General features: G+C 39.7%; 1 protein-coding gene across 6 annotated transcripts in view; it reads left to right on the plus strand.

The window, feature by feature from the left end:
• PCDHAC2 (protocadherin alpha subfamily C, 2) overlaps positions 1-19,948 on the plus strand; it is a 220,163-nt gene extending 200,215 nt beyond the window's left edge. For 4 of the 6 annotated variants that reach the window (XM_006866178.1, XM_006866175.1, XM_006866174.1 and 1 more), the window contains one exon: positions 17,224-19,948. In XM_006866178.1, coding sequence (XP_006866240.1) covers positions 17,224-17,534 — 311 coding nt within the window. In that variant the 3' untranslated portion in view covers positions 17,535-19,948. The remainder of the gene's footprint in view (positions 1-17,223) is intronic. The other 2 variants (XM_006866176.1, XM_006866173.1) reach the window with 2 other exon arrangements.
• The last annotated feature ends 458 nt before the right edge of the window (positions 19,949-20,406 follow it).

The following is a 20,406-nucleotide window of genomic DNA, read 5'->3' on the forward strand; positions in this document are numbered from 1 at the left end:
CCGACCCATAGCGACCCTGTACAGGGTTTCCGAGGGTGTAAATCCTTACGGGAGTAGAAAGCCTCATCTTTCTCCCGCGGAGCGGTTGGTAGTTTCGAACCGCTGAGCTTAAGGTTCGCAGCCCGATTCGTAACCGCTACGCTACCAGAGCTCCTTGTAATTATTGATAGGTATAAGTTAATTGGCTGCCATTATGTTACTTTTTTGGTAGTGCTGTTCGTTCTTTTGTTCTGCATGCATGCCTTCTTATGTTGGGTTTGTGTTTTTTGTGATATTTCTTGTCAGTTTGTTCTTAGTTTTCATATTTGCTTGTGCTACTTGGAAGTTCATTTTCATGGTAAGTTGTGAAGTATTTACTTTCTTTGGGGTTACCTTATAGTCCACTAACTTTTCTCTCCTTTTAAGATAATCCATTGTATCCTGTAATTTACCTAACATCCTCACCACCTGGATCTCTGTTGCTATGTTTGTCCCTTTTTGACATTGATATAATTTTGATCTTCAGTTGACCTCCCAGCTACCTTGAATTTGTTGTTATAGTCTTGTTCTGTTCTGGACTCTGCTATCTGTTGACTGAGTTCCAGGTGATGTTGCCACACCTGTAAGTCTCTGGTTGTTGTCTGTTCTTGTTGGTTTTCAGTCCACAGAACTCCCTTTAGGATGTTTTAAAGTTCAGGGTTGGTTTTGATAACATCTCTCAGATTCTGTTTATCATCAAATGTCTTGATCGCACCATCATATTTGATTAATAGTTTTGCTGGATAGACGATTCTTGATTGGCAGTTTTTTTCTTGTACAATTTTCTATATCTCTCCCCATTGCCTTCTTGCCTGCATGGTTTATTCTTAATGTTGTTGTTGTTGTTGTTAAGTGCCATCAAGTCAGTTCCGACCCATAGCGACCCTGTACAGGGTTTCTGAGGCTGTAAATCTTTACAGGAGCAGAAAACCTCATCTTTCTCCCACGGAGCAGCTGGTAGTTTCTAACTGCTGACCTTGCGGTTCACAGCCTGATTCGTAACCACTACACTATTATTCTGAATAGTCAGAGCTTAATCTGATTTGCTTGCCTTTATAAGTGACATTTCTCTTCTCCCTGGCTGCTTTTAGTTATTCTCTCCTTGTCTTTGATTTTGGAGAGCTTGGTGACTTTCTTTTGGGGTCTGTCCTTCCTGGGGTACATTCAGCTTCTTGAATGTTTATCTTCTCATTTTTCAAGATGTTAGGGAAATTTTCTTCCAGAAGTTCTTCAGCTATCTCCTCTGTGGACTTCTCTGATTCTTCCTGTTCTGGAATGCCAATGATTCTTAAGTTGTTCCTCTTCATGTTATCCTGCATAAACTGTAGACTGTCTTCAGATTTTTTAAATCCTTTTTTCCATTTGCTCTTCTATCTTAGCAGTATTGAGAGATTTGTCTTCCAGCTTGCTAGTTCTGCCTTCCATCTCTTCTATTCTGCTCCTTTCCCCTTTCAGTGTGTTGTCCATTTCTGATATCTTATTATTAATCACCTGGACCTCTTTTTGCATGTTTTGAGTTGTTTCCAATGCTGTATCAATCTTATTTGATTGCTCTTGTAGTACTTTCCTGACTTCTTCTTGTTTTCCTCCACCCCTGTCGGGGTTTGCCCTCGACATAGTTGTCATGAGTGTTTGGTTCACGAGGAGGGGAGATCCAGCGGCGATAGGGATAGCGAAAGAATACACAGACAAACAGAAGAAGGGAGACAATGAGGCACCCCAAAGCCAGGGTGGATACATCACTGGTGGGCAGGCTTGGGACTACAGGCATCATGGCCTCTGCAGGCAGCAACTCACTGCCCTGCAATCTTTAAGGCATGCCTTCCAACCCGTAACGCACCGCAATCGTTACTCCATGCCTTCCAACCAGTAATGCACTGCTATCTTTACTCCATGCCTTCTAACCAGTAATGCACACCTGGGGAGGCCCGGGCCTCTGCTTTATTTAGGGGAGGAGTTTCACACCAAGCTGGGAGGGACTAAAACAGGATACAGCTAACATCAGTAATTTTCCAGACATTCAGGTAACTTTACATTGTACTTCGCTGGTTCGAATCCCAGGCCAGCAACTTGGATTCTCAGGCCCAATTAACATATCTATAGCCCCTGAGGTCAGTTGGGGGAAGGTGAGAGTTCTGCAGGAGATGCCCAGGTGAATGGGCTGCACCTGGAAAAGGGATTAGGGAGGATGGGTTCTGAGAAGTAGCTAAGATATTTTTAGTTAATCCTTTGGAGAAAGGTTTAACCTTGCAACCTTTAGTCTCGGCTTTAGGAAAATATCACATTTATCTGTGGATTTTCAAAGGCTCCATGTATTAATTAAATGTATATATAACTGAATATTAAGATGAAAGCAATTTGCCATTAACTGCCAGTGGCCTCATTTGTTACACTCAGGCCCATAGGGCCTCGAACCTCTGACCAGTCTTACACGGTCCGCAACACACCCCTTTTCAGAGTATTTGAATTTGTGTCCATATCATTCTTCTGAATTATTTCTCAGGCATATCCAAAACCTGCTCTTCCTCTTCTAGAAAGCCCTTGTCTGTCTCCAGCTCATTTGTCTCTGTTACTCTTTTCTGTTTTTGGACATGTTTTTTATATCATTTGTTGTTTCTTGTTCTTCATTTCCAATAGTTATGTGTTTTTTTGTTTGTTGTTTTGTTTTGTTTTTTAATGCTTAAGTGAATGTTTATTGGTGTTTGTTATTAGGCTTACTGGGTGTCTCCTGGTGAATATGATCAGGAGATAGGCTTCCTTTTTCGCATGTAATGCTTAGCAGGTGTTGTTGGCTCTTGTCTCAGTGGTGGAATATTATGGGGTATGCTTATAGCTTGGCTATATGGCCACGATTGCTGTCTCTTCTTGGGTAAAATAGGGAGAATAAGCTCCCACTTCCAGGAAAGATGTGTGATCAAAAGGACCAAAAGCAGAAGTAATATAAATGCAGAGACAAATACCACCACTTTGGAACAGAAATAAAGCTGTGGTCGACTGTCCTGTGCTACACAGGCAGTGTGTGTGCAAGGTAGAATCCTCCAGCAGTGGGTGAGGGTGTCCGCTCACTCAGACCCCTCTTCTAGTCACTACAGTAGAGGTGTGCAGGTAGATATTGAGAAGTTAATGAGAGAAAGATTGTCCACTATTTTTGTCTTTGAAGGCCAGTTAGGTGTCTGCGTGTGCACAGTGCAATTCTCAAGATGGTTGAGGCCTTTTATGTTGGGGTTTTACAGATTGTATTATAAGGGTCCTGCACACAGAGCTCAGGAAGTGCAGCGGACTGCAAACCGCAAGGTCAGCAGCTGGAAACCACCAGCTGCTCCACGAGAGAAAGGCGAGGTGCTCTGCTCCCACAAAGACCCACAACCCCGGAAACCTTGCACAGGGTCGCCTGGAGTTGGAACCAATCCAAGGCGCACAGCCACCAAGAGTCTTGCACAAATCAATCTTAGGGCTGTGTCTATGCGGCTGACGTCACTAGTGGCCGCCAAGCTCCTTCTCTCTGTACCGTGGGGAAACTGCGGGGTCAGGGCTGTTTTTTGGGGGTGCACATCCACCCACCTGGCGTCCTGGCTGAGCAAAGAAGGCATGACAGGGAAGATGCGGGAGAAATGTGTCAAGTCTCTTGCACCTCTTTTTGCAAGTGTGTCTGTGGCGCTTTTAGAGCTGGTTCACTGAGCCAGAATGGCTGTAGCCCCGCCCTCTAAACTCTGCCAGGGCAGGGTGGCCACAGAGGGATTCCCATCTCCAGATTCCTAACTCGAAGTATTTTCCTTAATATCGTGATTTTTTTCACTTGCAAGTGCAGCAAACTGATGTCCTGGACCTTATGGTAGATCTGAAGCTCTGTAGTTGTTCTGTGAGTGCTTCCTGCATGAGATCCCAGTTCCTCCAGCATGGAGACTTCCCTACCTGCCTTACTCTATTGCCACTGAAACCAGAAGTGTCAGGATAACTACTTATTATCATTATAATCACAACTAGTTGCTATCAAGTTGATTCAGACTCATGGTGTCAGAATAGAACAGTGATCCATAGAGTAGATAGGCCTTTCTTTCAAAGCAAACTCTGTGTAGATTTGAAGAGCCAATCTTTCAGTTAGCATCTAAGTGCATTTAGTGTGATTATATATATATCTTTTTTTCCCCAACATCCAAATAGACTTTTATTTTTATTTTACTTTTTGGACAGAAAAGAAAGTTTATCACATTTCATTAGAATCTTCTAAGTGTTGGAAACACGTTAAACTCAGAAATAGTGGACTTTGTAGCATCACAAATTAAAAATATATTTCTCCATGTGATAAAAGTGCTGTCAATCCAATTACAGGACATGGCAAAGGTGTCTTGAAACACAATTTAAAATTTGGCCTATAATCCGTGGCATTGAATTAAAACCAAAAGGCGAGTGTAACGATCATCAGCCTGGAATACAGAAACAATATGGGGTTCTGGAGCATGCTGCCAGCAACTCTGAATGAACCGAGTCCAAACAAAGAAAATAGTCCCAAAGCCTGAGTAGAATAGATTTTACATTTGTGAAAATGAGGTGGTTACATAGAGTTGGATTGAAAGGGGGACTGTGAAATTCCAGAAATTACTTGCTTCTTGCCTGTGGGGATGGTCAGGGCAGTAGATAACTCTGACCCTGAGATCCCCACATAGACACATAGCTTAGTTCAGAACAAGCCCTTGATCTTTTGAGAAGTGAGCAGGTGCCCTTATTCCCAGCTGCTTGTCCGGTTGTCCTTTAAGTAATGTGGGGAGCAAACCCCTCTGGCTCCATGTTAGATTACATCCAACCAAGGCTGGGGTGTCCCCATTTAGGCTTTGAGAAGGATAATAGTGCCAAGGTTAGTGTGATTATATTTTATTAATAATTTAAAAACCTGTTGATTTTTTTAAATCTGAATGTCAGGAAAGGAATCTGCCGAAAGATTCATACCCTCACCTGCTTGATGTGTGCCTGAAATCTATTTCTAGGCTCTACTAGGTCTATTCATTTGGATCTTTATTACATCTCAGTTTTGTCTTTGTGAGAGGGGCCTTACAGAAGACCCTAGAAAGGAGGAAGGGAGGCAGCACTGAAAGAAGAAACCCATCCTTGGTTAGACCATTCGCTGAGGCTAGGCTTGGGGTCTGGGGGCAGAAATGGCTCACCTTCCTTTCTCATCCTCTTCAGAAGTTCCTTGATGCTGTCCTGGAAGTTGCAGCATTCTATAGGCAAAGGCAACCAAAGGTCTTAGTGCTCTTAGCCTAAAGAGACTCAGATTGTTGTTGTTATTGTCAAGTGCTGGCAAGTCGATTCCAACCCATAGCAACCTTGTATAGGGTTTACAAGGAGCAGCTGGCGAGCTTAAACCACCAACCTTGCAGTTCAAATGGCTTTGCAGTCTAGCGCATTAACCCACAGCGCCACACCAGGACTCCAAAGAGACTCAGATTAGGAGGTCAGTAAATGTTTGTCAGGTTCTTAAACTCTTGATTCACCCAAATGAGTCACAGTTCAGGCACTTCTTACCCCTGAGAGATGTTTGCTTTCACAGCAAGCAGACAGGTTGGGTACTTCATCTGTAAGAAATTGGAGAAATCAGACTTTTGCTCTGCTCTGTAGCTCAACATGGAAAAGATACACCTGAATTGATCTCTTGTTTCTTGTAGGTTAGGCTGATGCAGACACTACCAAGTCCCCTAGAAAAGGCAGTGGAAGCTCAGTGATATGTAAAGAAGCCAATTAACTCGTGGTGGTCCTGCTGTGAATGGCTTTCCTCAGCCAGTGGGCATGGCCATTAATGTCCTTTAGCTCACAAGATATCTCTGAGCTCTGCACATGCCTCATGCAGAGTCCTGGCTATAGTTGGAAAAAAGTCCATCCTGGACTCTGTGAGAGCAACTAAGGGACTGAGGGGGTGAATCTGAAGCCTGATCCCTCTAGGAGCCAAATAAGACAAAGGCTTTTTTCTTTCTTCTTTCTCTCAGGTTCAGAGCCTGCATTTGAAAGATAACCAGGCATATTCTGGCTGAGCTCTATTACAGATGTGATTATCTTAGCTAGATAAAAGAAATTAATCTTAGTCTGAGAGGGGCAAAAAAAAAAAATCTATTGCCCATCTCCAAAATGTTATTATGTCAACTTTGGCCGGGAAAGAATGGTGTGACGAAAGAGACTTGGAGGGCGGGGAAGGAAGTGTTTTGCTCTCTCTCTCTCTCTGTCTCTCTCCACTGTCTGCTTCTTGGACTAAATTACTTTATTACTTGGACTAAATTTGCAATATCATCATACTGTCTTCCTAGCCCCATAGTTGATGCCATTTATTGAGTTTTTGCATTGTGCTGGGATCAGGCTATGCTCTTTTCATGTATTCACTCATTGTCTTTGGGGACTCTAAAAATGCTGCCAGTGGAGAGTTGTTTGGTCTACTAAAGAGTGGGTGCTGCTCTCACTTCTCACATTAGTTCTTCTATTCATTCTAAATACCTGTAATGGACCAGGAATTGTGCTAGACACCAGTATACATTGGTGAACAAAACACATATGGTTTCTGCTTCTTATAATGATAAAGCTTATTAGATGGGGGAGGAGAGGAGCTATTTGGCAGAATGATCATAAATGCCTCTCTGAGGAAGTTGTATTTAGGACAGACTTAAAGAATGAGGAGTCATTCCAACAATGGAGGGGGGACCATTCTAGGCAAAGGGCATGTACAAATAACTTGGAGCAAAAAAGACCTCAGTGGGTGTTTGAGAGACTGAAAGGTCAGTAGAGTATAGGGAGAATGGTAGATGAGATAGGAGAGGAGAAAACAGCAATCCTTAAAGGGCTTTACATACAGGCAGTCCCCAGATTAAGAATGAGTTCTGTTTCTAAGTCTTTAAGTCAAATTTCTATGTAAATCTTAGCCGTTCGGTATGGTTTTTATATAACTTCAGTTAGTCAAGTGTTTATCTTAGTAATAGTGTATCTTTCTATGTGTTAAAAAACATCAAAGAAACACTTCCAAATACACTGAAACATCTTTAACATAATGACACAGTAATAATAATAATGTTTTGATACTCATTACAAAATAGCACTCATTTGTTATTTAAAAATAGTGTATGTATCTTGAATTTTTAATATGGGGTTTGGTACATAAGTCAGAGGTTTATAACCTGCAGACTGCCTGTACCATGCTAAGAGTTTGATATATATACATTTAATCTCAAGGCAGTGGAAACTTTTTAAATCATTTTAAGCAAATGAATGATATAATCTGATCTCTATTTTAAAGATAATTTTTAAACAGGTAAAGGACTTTAAGAAGTAAAGATTACTCTGGCTGTTGTGTGAAGTATAGAGTGGGGCAAAAGTGAAAGCAGGTTTGACGAGCAGGAAGCTATTGCTACTTTTCATATGAGGAATCCTGATGTACTGAAAAGGCTAGTGCCTGCAAAAATGGAGAGAAGGGTATGAAGTTAAAAAATTACAAGTTCTAGTGATATATTATGAATAGAAACTAAAGAATAAAGAAAAATGAGGAATAGCTTGAAATCTCTGGCTTGAACAGTAGGGTGAATGGGATGCCACTTACTGAGACTGGAAGGATACAGAAAGGAATAAATGGGAGGAATCAAGAGTTTGGTTTGAGATTCTATAAGCTGGCAATGTCCATGAGCCTTCTAATAGGTAGTCAGATACATGCCATGAGGCCTCCAGTAGGTAGATAGATACATGAGATTGGTATGAGCTTTTAGTAAATAAAAATATCTCATCAGTACATTTCTTTAGTATTTATTTATACCCATGGACATGACTGATGTCCCAAAAGGGAAGAGTGAAGAGAAAGGAGAGGAAAGGATCTAGGGCCAAACCCAAGGAAGCGCCAGCACAAAGGAAAGAAGAGGAGAAGCCTACAAAGGATATGATAAAGACCAGCTCAAGAGAAAGGTCAGGACAGCATTTTGTCAAATAACTTATAAGAATAAATTTTTCAATAAGGGGATGATAAATGACAAGGAGGTTAAATGAGATATGAGGATTAAAATTTGACCATTGGTATAGGAAATGATTAATGTAATTAGTTAGCTTGACATGAGCAAGGTTAGAAAAGTAGTGGTCAGAGATGCTAATTTAGGGGAGAGTGAAAAGTGATGGAAGGTGAGACGATAGATAAAGCAGTTGTAGACAATTCCAAACAGCACTTGAACATGAAACGTTTACCTGGCAGAACTTCAACACTCATGGAAGCAGCAGTCAGACAGAAATCAAATGTATTGCATCAGGCAAATCTGCTACACAAGACCTCTTGAAAGAGTTGAAGAGCAAAGATATCAGCTTGAGGACCAAGGTGCACCTGACCCAAGCCATGGTATTTTCAATAACCTCATATGCATGCAAAAGTTGGACAGTGAATAAGGAAGACCGTAGAAGAATTAATGCTTTTTTTGAGTTATGGTGTTGGAAGAGACTATTGAAAGTGCCATGGGCTGCCAAAAGAACCAACAGATCTGTGTTGGAAGAAGTGCAGCCAGAGTGCTCCTTGGAGGCCAGTATGGCCTAACTTCATCTCTCATACTTCAGATATATTGTCAGGAGGTACCATTTGCTGGAAAAGGATATCATATTTGGTAAGGTGGAGGGTCAGAGAAAAAGAGGAAGACCCCCAGCGAGATGGATTGGTCAAGTGGCAGCATCAATGGGCTCAAGTGTGGCAACAATTGTGAGGTTGGCCCAGGACCGGGCATTGTTTTGTTCTGTTGTTCATAGGGTCGCTATGAGTCGGTACTGACTTAATGGCACCTAACAACAGCAACAACAACACTAAAAGGAACAGTGGCAAGTGCATGAACACTCCTGTAATGTCAAGGAGTTCTAATTCCATAGCCATTACGATTACTTTGTCCAAGCAGGTCATTACTTTTCCTCTTTAATGTTGACTTACTCTTTTAGAAACCATAGGTGTATTTTATAATGTCTCTTCCAAATAGACTCTTGGTAAAGCCTTGCATTGAAAATCCCTATGGCTATATCGCGGGAGAAAGATGAGGCTTTCTACTCTCTTAAAGATTTACAGCCTTGGAAACCCTATACAGGGTTGCTATGAGTCAGAACTGACTCCACGGCACATAACAACACAGCAACATGGAGTTATAACAATTTCCCAACATTCAGTGTAAATTTCACTTCTCCTGTAAAATCACCTTTGTTGTTATTGTTGTTCCAACTCATAGCAACCCTGTATAGGGTTTCTAATTAGTGGCTGATGAATTTGACCTACAACCTGTTGGTTCAAACCAACCTTGTGGTCCAGTGCTTTATCCTACAGTGCAACACCTTTAGCTTCTTCAATATAATTAATAATTTTATTCCTCTGGAGTCCCTTAGTACTTAGCTTGTATGTTGTTTATTGTATTCATTAAATTTATAACTGCTTGAGCCTATGTCCCTATTAGACTTTGTGCACAGTGAGGGAGGAGACTCTATTTGGAAAGAAATGTTATTCTTTCCAAACAAATCGATGCCATAAACAGGCTTAACTTACAGGATTCCATGCTCTGATGCTCTGTAATATCTGTCTATCCCTCTAACTCTTCCCATTACAGACAAAATCAGCTCCTCTCTGTTCCATCATACTATTCCTTTCAGGGTTATTACAATAGAATTAGGATCAACTAGTTGATTTAAGCAATTTATATTGTGTTTACAATTGGTAGGAGTCAAAATACATTTGTGGCTAAAATTTTCTCTAATTTATACTTTTGTTGTTATTGTTGTTAGGTGCCATAGAGTTGATACTGACTCATAACACAGCAGAATGAAACACTGCCAGATCCTGGGCCAACCTCACTATTGTTGCCACATTTGAGCCCATTGATGCTGCCACTTTGCCAATCCATCTCGCTGAGGGTCTTTCTCTTTTTCCTTGACCCCCACCTTACCAAACATGATTTCCTTCTCCAGCAACTTATCCCTCCTAACAGTTTGTCCGAAGTATGAGAGACAAAGTTTGGCCATCTTGGCCTACAACGAGCACTCTGGCTGCACTTCTTCCAACACAGATCTGTTGGTTCTTTTGACAGCCCATGGAACTTTCAATATTCTTCTCTAACATCATAACTTAAAAACAACAATTCGTCTAAGGTCTTCCTTATTCACTGTCCTGTCCAGCTTTCACATGCATATGAGGTTATTGAAAATATCATGGCTTGGGTCAGGCACACCTTAGTCCTCAAGCTGACATCTTTGCTCTTCAACACTTTAAAAAGATCTTGTGCAGCACATTTGCCTAATACAATACGTTGTTTGATTTTTTGACTGCTGCTTCCGTGAGTGTTGATCCAAGAAGAATTTAGTCCTTGACAACTTCAATCTTTTCTCTGTTGATAAGAATGTTGTTTCTTGGTCCAGTGGTGAAGATTCTTGTTTTCTTTACATTGAGATGCAATCCATACTGAAGGCTGTGCTCTTTGATCTTCATCAATAAGTATCTTAAGTCCTCTTAACTTACAGCAACCAAGTTTGTATCATCTGTATATCACAGGTTGTTAATGAGTCTTCCTACAATCCTGATGCCACGTTTTTCTTCATATAACCCAACTTCTTGGATTATTTGCTCAGCATACATGTTGAATAAGTATGGTGACAGATTACAACCCTGTTGCACATCTTTCTTCATTTTAAACCATTCAGTGTTCCCATGTTCTATTCGAATAACTGCCTCTTGGTCCATGCACAGATTCCTCATGAGCACAATTAAGTGTTCAAGAATACTCATAGTACACAATATTGTCCATAGCTTGTCATGATCCACACAATTGAAAGCTTTTGAGTAATCAGTAAAGCACAGGTAAACATCTTTCTGATATTCTCTGATTTCAGTCAAGATCCATTGGACATCAGCAATGATATCTCTCGTTCCATGGTCTCTTCTGAATCCAGCTTGAACTTCTGGAAGTTCTCTGTCAATGTATGCTTGCAGCCATTTCTTTATTACCTTTAGTAAAACTTTACTTGCATAAGATATCAGATATTGTGCCTCTCTTTGGAATGGGCACAAATACGGATCTCTTCCAATCAGTTGGCCAGATAATTGTCTTCCAAATTTCTTGGCAGAGATGAGTGTGTGCCTCTTGTGCCACCTCACTTTCTTGAAAGATTTCAATTTTTATTCCATCAATTCCTGGTGCCTTGTTCTTTGCCAGTTCCTTCAATACACCTTGGACTTCTTCCTTCAGTATCGTTGGCTCTTAATCATATACTACCACTTGAAACGGTTGAACATGAACCATTTCATTTTGGTACAGTGACTCTGTGTATTTCTTCCATCTTCTTTTGGTGCTTTCTTTATCATTCAATAATTTGCCCAGAGAATCCTTCAATAATGAAAGTTGAGGCTTGATTTTTTTCTTCAGTTCCCCCAGCTTGAGAAATGCTAAGTGTGTTCTTCCTTTTTGGTTTTCTGACTCTAGGTCTTTGTATATTTTTTGTAATATTTGGCTTTATCTTCTCGCATTGATCTTTGAAATTTTCTGTTCAGCTCTTGGACTTCCTCATTTCTACCATTTGCTTTAGCATCTGTACGCTGGAGAGCAAGTTTCAGTGTGTCTTCTGACATCTATTTTGACCTTTTCCTTCTCTCTTGTTTTCTTCATGTATGATGTTCTTGATGTTATCGCACAACTCTTCTGGTCTTCGGTCTTTAGTGTTTAATGTATCAAATCTGTTCTTCAGATGATCTCTAAATTCAGGTGGGATATATTCAAGGTCAGAGAGCTCTGGTAGCGCAGTGGTTACAAATCGGGCTGCGAACCTCAAGGTCAGCAGTTTGAAACTACCAGCTGCTAAGTGGAAGAAAGATGAGTGAGGCTTTCTGCTCCTATAAAGATTTACAGCCTCAGAAACCCTGTTCAGGGTCGCTATGGGTCAGGACCAACTCGACGGCACTTAACAATTCAAGGTCATATTTTGGCTCTCGTGGACTTGTTTTCATTTTCTTCATCTTCAATTTGAATTTGCATATGAGCAATTGATGGTCTGTTCCACAGTCTGCCCCTAACCTTGTTTTGACTGATGACCTAGAGCTTTTCCATCATCTCTTTATGCAAATGTAGTCAATATTAGTTCTGTGTATTCCATCTGGTGAAATCCATGTGTATAGTAGTCTCTTATGCTGTCTAAAGAAGGTATTTGAAATGAACAAATCATTGATTATGTAGAATTCTATCATGCAATCTCCAGCATCATTTCTACCACCAAGGCCATATTTTCCAACTACTGATCCTTCCTCTATGTTCCCAACCTTTGTATTCCAATCAACAGTAATGATCAATACATCTTGATTGCATGTTTGATCAATTTCAGACTGAAGAAGTTGGTAGAATTCTATTTCATCCTCAATGGCTTTAGTGGTTGGTGCATAAATTTGAATAATAGTGGTATTGACTGGTCTTCCCTGTAGGTGCATGGATCTTATCCTATCACAGACAGCGTTGTACCTCATGACTGATCTGAATATGTTCTTTTTTACAATGAATACAACACCATTCATCTTCAATTTGTCATTCCCGAAATAGTAAACCATGTGGTTGCCAGAATCAAAATGGCCACGACCAGTCCATTTCAGCTCACTAATGCCCAAAATATCAAAGTTTATGCATTCCATTTCATTAAAAAAAATTTTTTTAAACATTTTATTGGGAAACTTTGTGAAGGTTTACAGAACAGATTATCAGTCCTACATTCACCAAATTATACGATTCATTTCAGTTATAATAATTACCAATCACTGTGTACCATCAATTAACAGCAATTACTTCTATCATGATAGAATGTTTCATTTAGCAAGAAAATCTTTTCTTAACTTTTTACAAAAGTATTCTCATACACTATTTGCCTTTTTGTGATTGACTAATTTCACTCAGCATGATGTCCTCCAGGTTCATCCATGTTGTGAGGTGTTTTGCAGATTCTTCATTATTCTTCAGTGTTGTGTAGTATTCCATTGTGTATATGTACCAGATTTCCTTTAACCATTCTTCTGTTGATGGGCATTTAGGCTGTCTCCATCTTTTTTGCTATTGTGAATAGTGCTACAATGAACATGGGTGTGCATATATCTAGTTGTGTTAGTTCTTGAGGATACATGCCAAGTAGAGGAATTGTTAGGTAATACAGTATTTCTATTTTCAACTTTTTAAGAAAACACCATACCATTGTCCACAGTGGTTACCCCATTTTACAGTCCCACCAGCAGTGTAGTATGATGCTATAAGATAAGCACTGGACCACAAGGTTGATTTGAACTACAAGGTCAGTGCTTCAAGCTTACCAGTCACTCCTCAGAAACCCTATGGGTAGGAACCAACTTGGTGGCACTTAAAAATAACAGCAACATCTAATGATCATGAACATTTCTTCATGTTTGTTGGCTGCCTGAATGTCTTCTTTGGTGAGGTGCCTGTTCATATCCTCTGCCCATTTTTTAATGGGGCTATTTATATTCTTCTTGTTGAGGCATTGAAGTGTTCTATAAAATTTGGAGAGTCTGATATGATGTTGTCAAACATTTTGCCCATTCTGTGTGTTCTCTTTTTAATCTTTTTTTTTTCATGTTTTATTGTGAATTATATGATATTTTACATGAGAGAACTTTAGTTTTATATTCATTCCATTGTATATCGTCTCCTTGACATGGTTCCACTCCCCTCCATGCATCATCAACAGACCAAAGAGTATTCCCTATAAGCCCACCCCCTACACACCCATTCTTCAGGACCCAGTCCCTCTCCCTCTCTGGATCCAAAGTCCCCATCTGCTTCATCACTCCATGTCATCGTCTCTGCCTCCATCTCGGGCCTCGCTGCTTCTCTGGGTAGGGTCCCACTCTCGGCTCTTCTCCTTTGATGGTCCCAGAGACCTCCACTCCTAGACTGGAGAGTTAATAACTCCCTTCCTTGCTACCAAATGTCTACTTTTACATTACCAACCCTCACAATCAGTCCTGATAACAATCATTCACTATTGTATCACAAGTGACCCTTCTGCATTTCATTTCATCAGCTCCGCCTAGACAGATTGCATTCCATTTCATTTTTGACAATTTCTAATTTTCCTAGATTCATGCTTTGTACATTCCATGTTTATGCTCTAAAAGTAGGGTATTCTGATTTAATCCTATAAGACATTTTCTAATCCATTTCCAGGCAAGGAAATCACAGCAGTTGTTATTAGGTGCCATTGAGTTGGTTATGAATTATAGCAACTTTATGCACAACAAAATGAAACACCGTTCCTGCACCATCCTCATAATCATAGTTAAGACTGAGACCATTGCTATTGCAGCTCTGCCAGTCCATCTCCTTGGGGGTCTTCCGTTTTTTCTTTGATCCTCCTCTTTACTACTTTACCACTTCCTATTCAGTTCTTTTATTTTCTCATACTAGCATGATGTCCTTCTCCAGGACTGGTCCCTTCTGATAATATGTCCAAAGTATGAGAGATGAAGTCTGACCATCCTGGCTTCTAAAGACCATTCTGACTGTACATCTTTCAACACATATGTATTTGTTCTTCTAGCAGTCCATGATACTTTTAATATTCTCCAACATCATAACTCATATACATCAATTTTTCTATGGTCTTCTTTATTCCTTGTCCAGCTTTCACATGCATATGAAACTATTGAAAATACAATGGCAGGTGCACCTTAGACTTCAAATTCACAGCTTTGCTCTTGAACACTTTAAAGGGATGTCTAGTGAAGGAGATTTTCCCAATACAAAACATCATTTGATTTTTTGACTACTGCTTCCATGAGTGTTGATAGTGGATCCAAGCAAAATGTAGTCTTTTACAACTTCAGTCTTTTCTCCATTTATCATGATGCTATTTATTGCTCTAGTGGTAAGGATTTTTATTTTCTTTATGTTGCCGTGCAACCCATACTGAAGACTCTGGTCTTTGATCTTCATCAGTATTTTAAGTCTCCTTCGCTTTTAGCAAGCAAGTTTCTATCATCTGCATATCACAGATTGCTAATGAAGTCTTCCTCCAATCGTGATGCCGTGTTCATATAGCCCATCTTCTTAGATTATTTGGTCAGTGTACAGATTGAATAAGTGCGGTGAAAGAATATAAACCTGGCACACACCTCTCCTGATTTTAAACCATTCAGTGGCCCCATATTCTGTATGAACAGCTGCGTTTTGGTGAATGTACACGTTCCTCATGAGCACAGTGAAGTGTTCCAGAATAGTCATTATCTACAGTGTTATCCATAGCTTGTCATTATCCACACAGTCTAAAGCTTTTGCATAGTCAATAAAGCACAGGTAAACATCTTTCTGGTGTTCTCTGCTTTCAGCCAAGATCCATCTGATGTCTGTAGTGATAACCCTCACTCCATGCCCTAATCTGAATCTTCCTTGAACCTCTGGCAGTTCCCTTTCAATGCATTGTTACAGCCACTTTTGAATTATCTGTAGAAAAAATTTACTTGTATGTGATATTAATGACATTGTTCAATGAATTCCACATTCTGTTAGGTTACCTCTCCTGTAATGGGTGCAGATATGGATCTGTTCCAACCAGTTGGCCAGGTAGCTGCCTTCTAAATTTCTTCACATAGATGAGTAAGTGCCTCCAATGCTGTATCAGTTGGTTGAAAGATTTAAATTTATAGTCTATCAATTCCCAGAGCCTTGTTCTTTGCCAATGCCTTCAGTGCACTTTGCACTTCTTCCTTCAGTACCACTGGCTGTTGGTCGTATGCTGTCTCTTGAATGGTTGAACACTGAGCATTTCTTTTTGGTTCAATAACTCTGTGGATTCCTTCCATCATCACTTGATGCTTTCTGCATCATTCAGTAGTTTGCCCAAAGAATCCTTCAATAACACAAATTGAGGCTTGAATTTTTTCTGTTCCCTCAGCTTGAGAAATGCTGAGTGTGTTCTTCCCTTCTGATTTTCAAACTCCAGGTCTATCTCTACACTGGAGAGTAATTTTTAGAGTCTCTTCTGACATCCATTTTGGTCTTTTCCTTCTTTCATACTTTCTTAATAACCTTTTGCTTTCTTTCTGCAAAAAGTTCTTAATGTCATCCCACCACTCTTCTGGTCTTTGGTCATTAGTGTCTAGTGCATTAAATCATCTTGAGATGATCTCTGAATTCAGGTTGGATATGTTCAATGTTAAATTTTGGCTCTCATTGATTTGTTTGAATTTTGTTCTGCTTCAGCCTGAATTGCATATGAGTAATTTATGGTCTGTTTTATAGTCTGTCCCTCATCTTGTTTTGGCTGATTATATGGTGCTTTCCTACTGTCTCTTCCCACAGATGTAGTCAGTTTGATTTCTGTGTATTCAGTCTGGTGAGGTCCATGTGTATAGTCATCTTTCATGTTGTTTAAAAAGGTATTTAAAATGAACAAATCATTGGTCTTGGCAAAATTCTATCATATGATCGCCAGCATCGTTTCTATCATCAAGGCCATATTTTCCAACTACTGATCTTTCTTTGTTTCCAACCTTTGCATTCCAATCACCAGTAATTGTCAATATATCTTGATTGCATATTTAAATCAATTTCAGACTGAAGAAGTGGTAGAATTCTTCAATTTCATCAACCCTGGATTTAGTGGTTGTAAATATGAATAATATGAGTATGAAAAGGAAATATAAATAATAGTGGTATTAACTGGCCTTCCTTCACAGACAGCATTATACTTCAAGTTAGGTCTTGAACTTTTTTTTTTTTTTTTTAAATGATGAATGTGATACTATTCCTCTTCATTTTATCATTCCCTGCATAGTAAACCCATATGAATGCCAGATTCAAAATGGCCAATACCCATTCATTTCAGTTCATAAAAGTATTCTTTAGGAAATTCTTCACAAAGAACCAAAAATATGATACTCAAAAATTACATTCTTTGACCCTCTGCTCTTCTACTTGTTGCCATACCCTGGCTTTGCCCTCCAACTTGCAGAAAAAAACATGATTTATTTTGGCCAGGCCTCTCTGTGGTGCTGTAGGATAACCACTTGGTTGGCTGTTCAAACCACCAGCCACTCCTCTGAAACCCTCCACAGGTCACTATGAGTCGGAACCAACTTAACAGCACTGAACAACATCAAGGCCTCTCTGTGAGCTTCTCCTTTACTCTCCTCTGGAGTGTGACATGGAGGGAATGTGTTACTCTACTGACTTGTGATATTTTCTTTTTCAGAACCAGAGGCAGGAGAGGTGTCCCCTCCAGTGGGGGCTGGTGTCAACAGCAACAGTTGGACCTTTAAATACGGACCCGGCAACCCCAAGCAATCTGGCCCCGGTGAGTTGCCAGACAAATTCATTATCCCAGGATCTCCTGCAATCATCTCCATCCGGCAGGAGCCTACTAACAGCCAAATTGACAAAAGTGACTTCATAACCTTCGGCAAAAAAGAGGAGACCAAGAAAAAGAAGAAAAAGAAGAAGGGTAGCAAGATCCAGGAGAAAAAAGAGAAAGGGAACAGCACGACTGACAACAGTGACCAGTGAGGTCATCTAATGGAAACAAGCCACTTAGCCAATTTTTGTAACAATGGCAAATCTCCCATGTAGCAAATCCCTCTTCCTTTCTCCTGACCACATGAGCCCTCTCTTATAGACCTCAGAAATCTGCTGAAAGTTCTCTATGTCTGTCTAGATCGCATTTAACAGATTTTGTCTTGAAAGCTTTACTAAGTCTGGTGTTAACTCTTTTCTCTCCACTCTGGCTTGTTTTCAGAACCTAAAAAGCAGACCCAAGTTTCCTTTCTCCTCCGCCGCAAAGGAGTGGCTTCCCAGCCCTGCCAGTGAGAGGTTGGACTCTCTGCCCTGTGCTCCGGGGATCCTGTCTTGATGACACTTGCAGGGCAGGCTGAAAGATTTTGAGATTGAGCAGCTTGGGTGTTTGTGGCCACTGGGTATGTGTGGCCAACCAGGGTTAAGAGTGCCAGGTATCCATCAACTGGGATGGGTCAGATGTGACTACTTGGTGCAAGAAGGGCTGGGAAACAAAGGCAAATAATCAGTGGGAATTACAGCCTGAAGGGGAATTGTGAAATTAAAGGGGACCAGACTTCCTAAATCTTAAAATTTAAACGGTGGTGGCCACCATCTAGCAGACAAAACTTCCCCCACTGACAAGGCTTTAGGAGTACTTAAAGTCTGTTGGCTGTGTGTCATCCTGAATCCTGTGTTATATCTACAAGCCAATATTTCAGTGTTTAACAGGGGACCACTCGGGAACAGAAGCAGATCTGATGAGTTTCCTGTATATGTCCTTGTGCTCACTTTATTAAAAATTCTTTTGCACACAATGTTTATGAAAAGGTTAGATCCTTTTCCAATAACACATATGCAAAAGCAAAAGAAAAAAGAAAACCCCAACACCTCACTTTATGCTGTTTGTTCTTTGATAGATTTATTTTAAAAGAGAAAATCTATAGCTATAAATCTTTAAAGAGAAATATGATGAATACAATTCCCCTAAATTCCCCTTAAAAAGAGAATTCAGTCTACAGCCATTTAAGTGATCATTGCTGCTACAGAAGTGCTTTAAGAGAATTGCCTGAAACATCTGTATTATACTGGCCACCTGCCAATCACAGCTTTACTCTTTCAGGTCACTCTGGGGCTGCCTCTTGCATGTATTAATTACTAAATAAAAGGATCTCTCTCTCTCTTTTCTAAGAAACAATTATGTGCACTTTGAATACACAACCTTCTCCAACCAACTCTTTCAAGACCCAGAAATTGAAGAAAAATAATGTTTTCTCATACATACAGTGAGCAGATTTTTCAGTCCTCTAAGTCTGTGACTTGTCTTGGTATACTAGCCTACACTTTCTCTTTGGTTTAGTTTTCCTTTTCTCTAACACTCTGAATTGCTAATCATACTAACACCTATGATGTTACCTGAACTCAATCTCCCATATGTATGCTGTATGCTATTATAAGACTCCTGAAATATACTTACTCTGTGCTTGTGTATGTGAATGTTAATGCAACTATTACCTAGAGTGAACTTTAAGCTTTATTATTGAATGTAATTCCATTATATTTCTTTTTTGTACACCTGTGAAAAAGTGAAGTTGTGTTTTTTAACCATTGTTAATCAGCTTTTGTGTATGAAAGACATAGTAAAATTTCTTTCTTAAATCAAGATACTGGTGATTCAAGGAATTTTATTTATGGTCAGCCAAGAGCCATCTCTTGCCAAGACTCCTGCTGACAATGGAATAGATAAAGCTGTTTTCTTCTAGTAACAATTCTGGAATGAATATGGAAGATATCCTCTGAGGGTGTGCAAGCACAAAACTTACCAATCTGACCTCTTTGAAGTCACAGAATGCTTTGAAATTGATATCTAGAATATCAGTTCATAGAGAACAATAAAATTTTCTGTCACCTTAAATAAGAAATTTCAATTTTGTTAAAATGTAAAATTTAGAAGTTTGATTCATTATATTATCTATTTAAAAGTTAGTATAAAAGATGTAGGAGTTTGTTACAAAAAAAAAAGCATTAAATAGCAAAAAAAACAAATCTGTTCTGTCTACTTTTAGCTTCATTCTCCCATATTATGAAGGGTGTGTAACTTCAGCTCTGCAGGATCGTATGGGGTAAAACTTATTGCCAACACATGTGAACCATTGCTACATTGTAGGCTGTGATCATTTTACCCCACTGAAGCCCATGTATCTGACCTTACGTGCCTTTTGAATACTAGGAGAATCGGGCTAATTTATTAATGATGATAATTATAATGTATCTGTACAGCACTCTTTACTTTTGCAAAGTGCTTTCCAGTCCATGTTAGTTACTAGTTATTACAGCTGTAAGGATAAAACACGTCATGTGAATTCATTTTTAATTGGTGCTATTGGTATTTCCTCTGTTATTGCTAATAAATGGAAAATGGTGGTATGAAAGAAATGGTGGTCATTTCTAAGAGTAGGAGAAAAGAGAACATTGATTATCATTAGCTATTATTCTTAAAGAAGGTTGCTGCTGTATGAAACTTAACATATCACTCTGGGCTATCACTGTGGCCTTTATGTTCATTACTAAGACAAAACACACAACAGAATCAAGACTGAAATTCCACAATATTATTATAATGGGCAACCAGAAGGTTGCTGGGTCACTGTTCACAATACACTACCAGTCTTCTCTAAAATGGATTTTAATGAACCAGTTTTTATCATTAGACCTCCTCCAGTCATCTTCTCTATTATTTGTTTAGTCCTTGAACCTCTCAACAATTGGGAAGCCAAATAATGTGGTGCTGTGGGCTAATGCACTGGATTGCAAAGTTGTTTAAACCACAGGGTCAGTGGCTCAAGCTTACCAGCTGCTCCTTAGAAACCCTATACAGGGTTGCTAT

The sequence above is a fragment of the Chrysochloris asiatica genome, unplaced genomic scaffold, assembly GCF_000296735.1.
Source record: "Chrysochloris asiatica unplaced genomic scaffold, ChrAsi1.0 scaffold00087, whole genome shotgun sequence".
Taxonomy (NCBI): Eukaryota; Metazoa; Chordata; class Mammalia; order Afrosoricida; family Chrysochloridae; genus Chrysochloris; species Chrysochloris asiatica.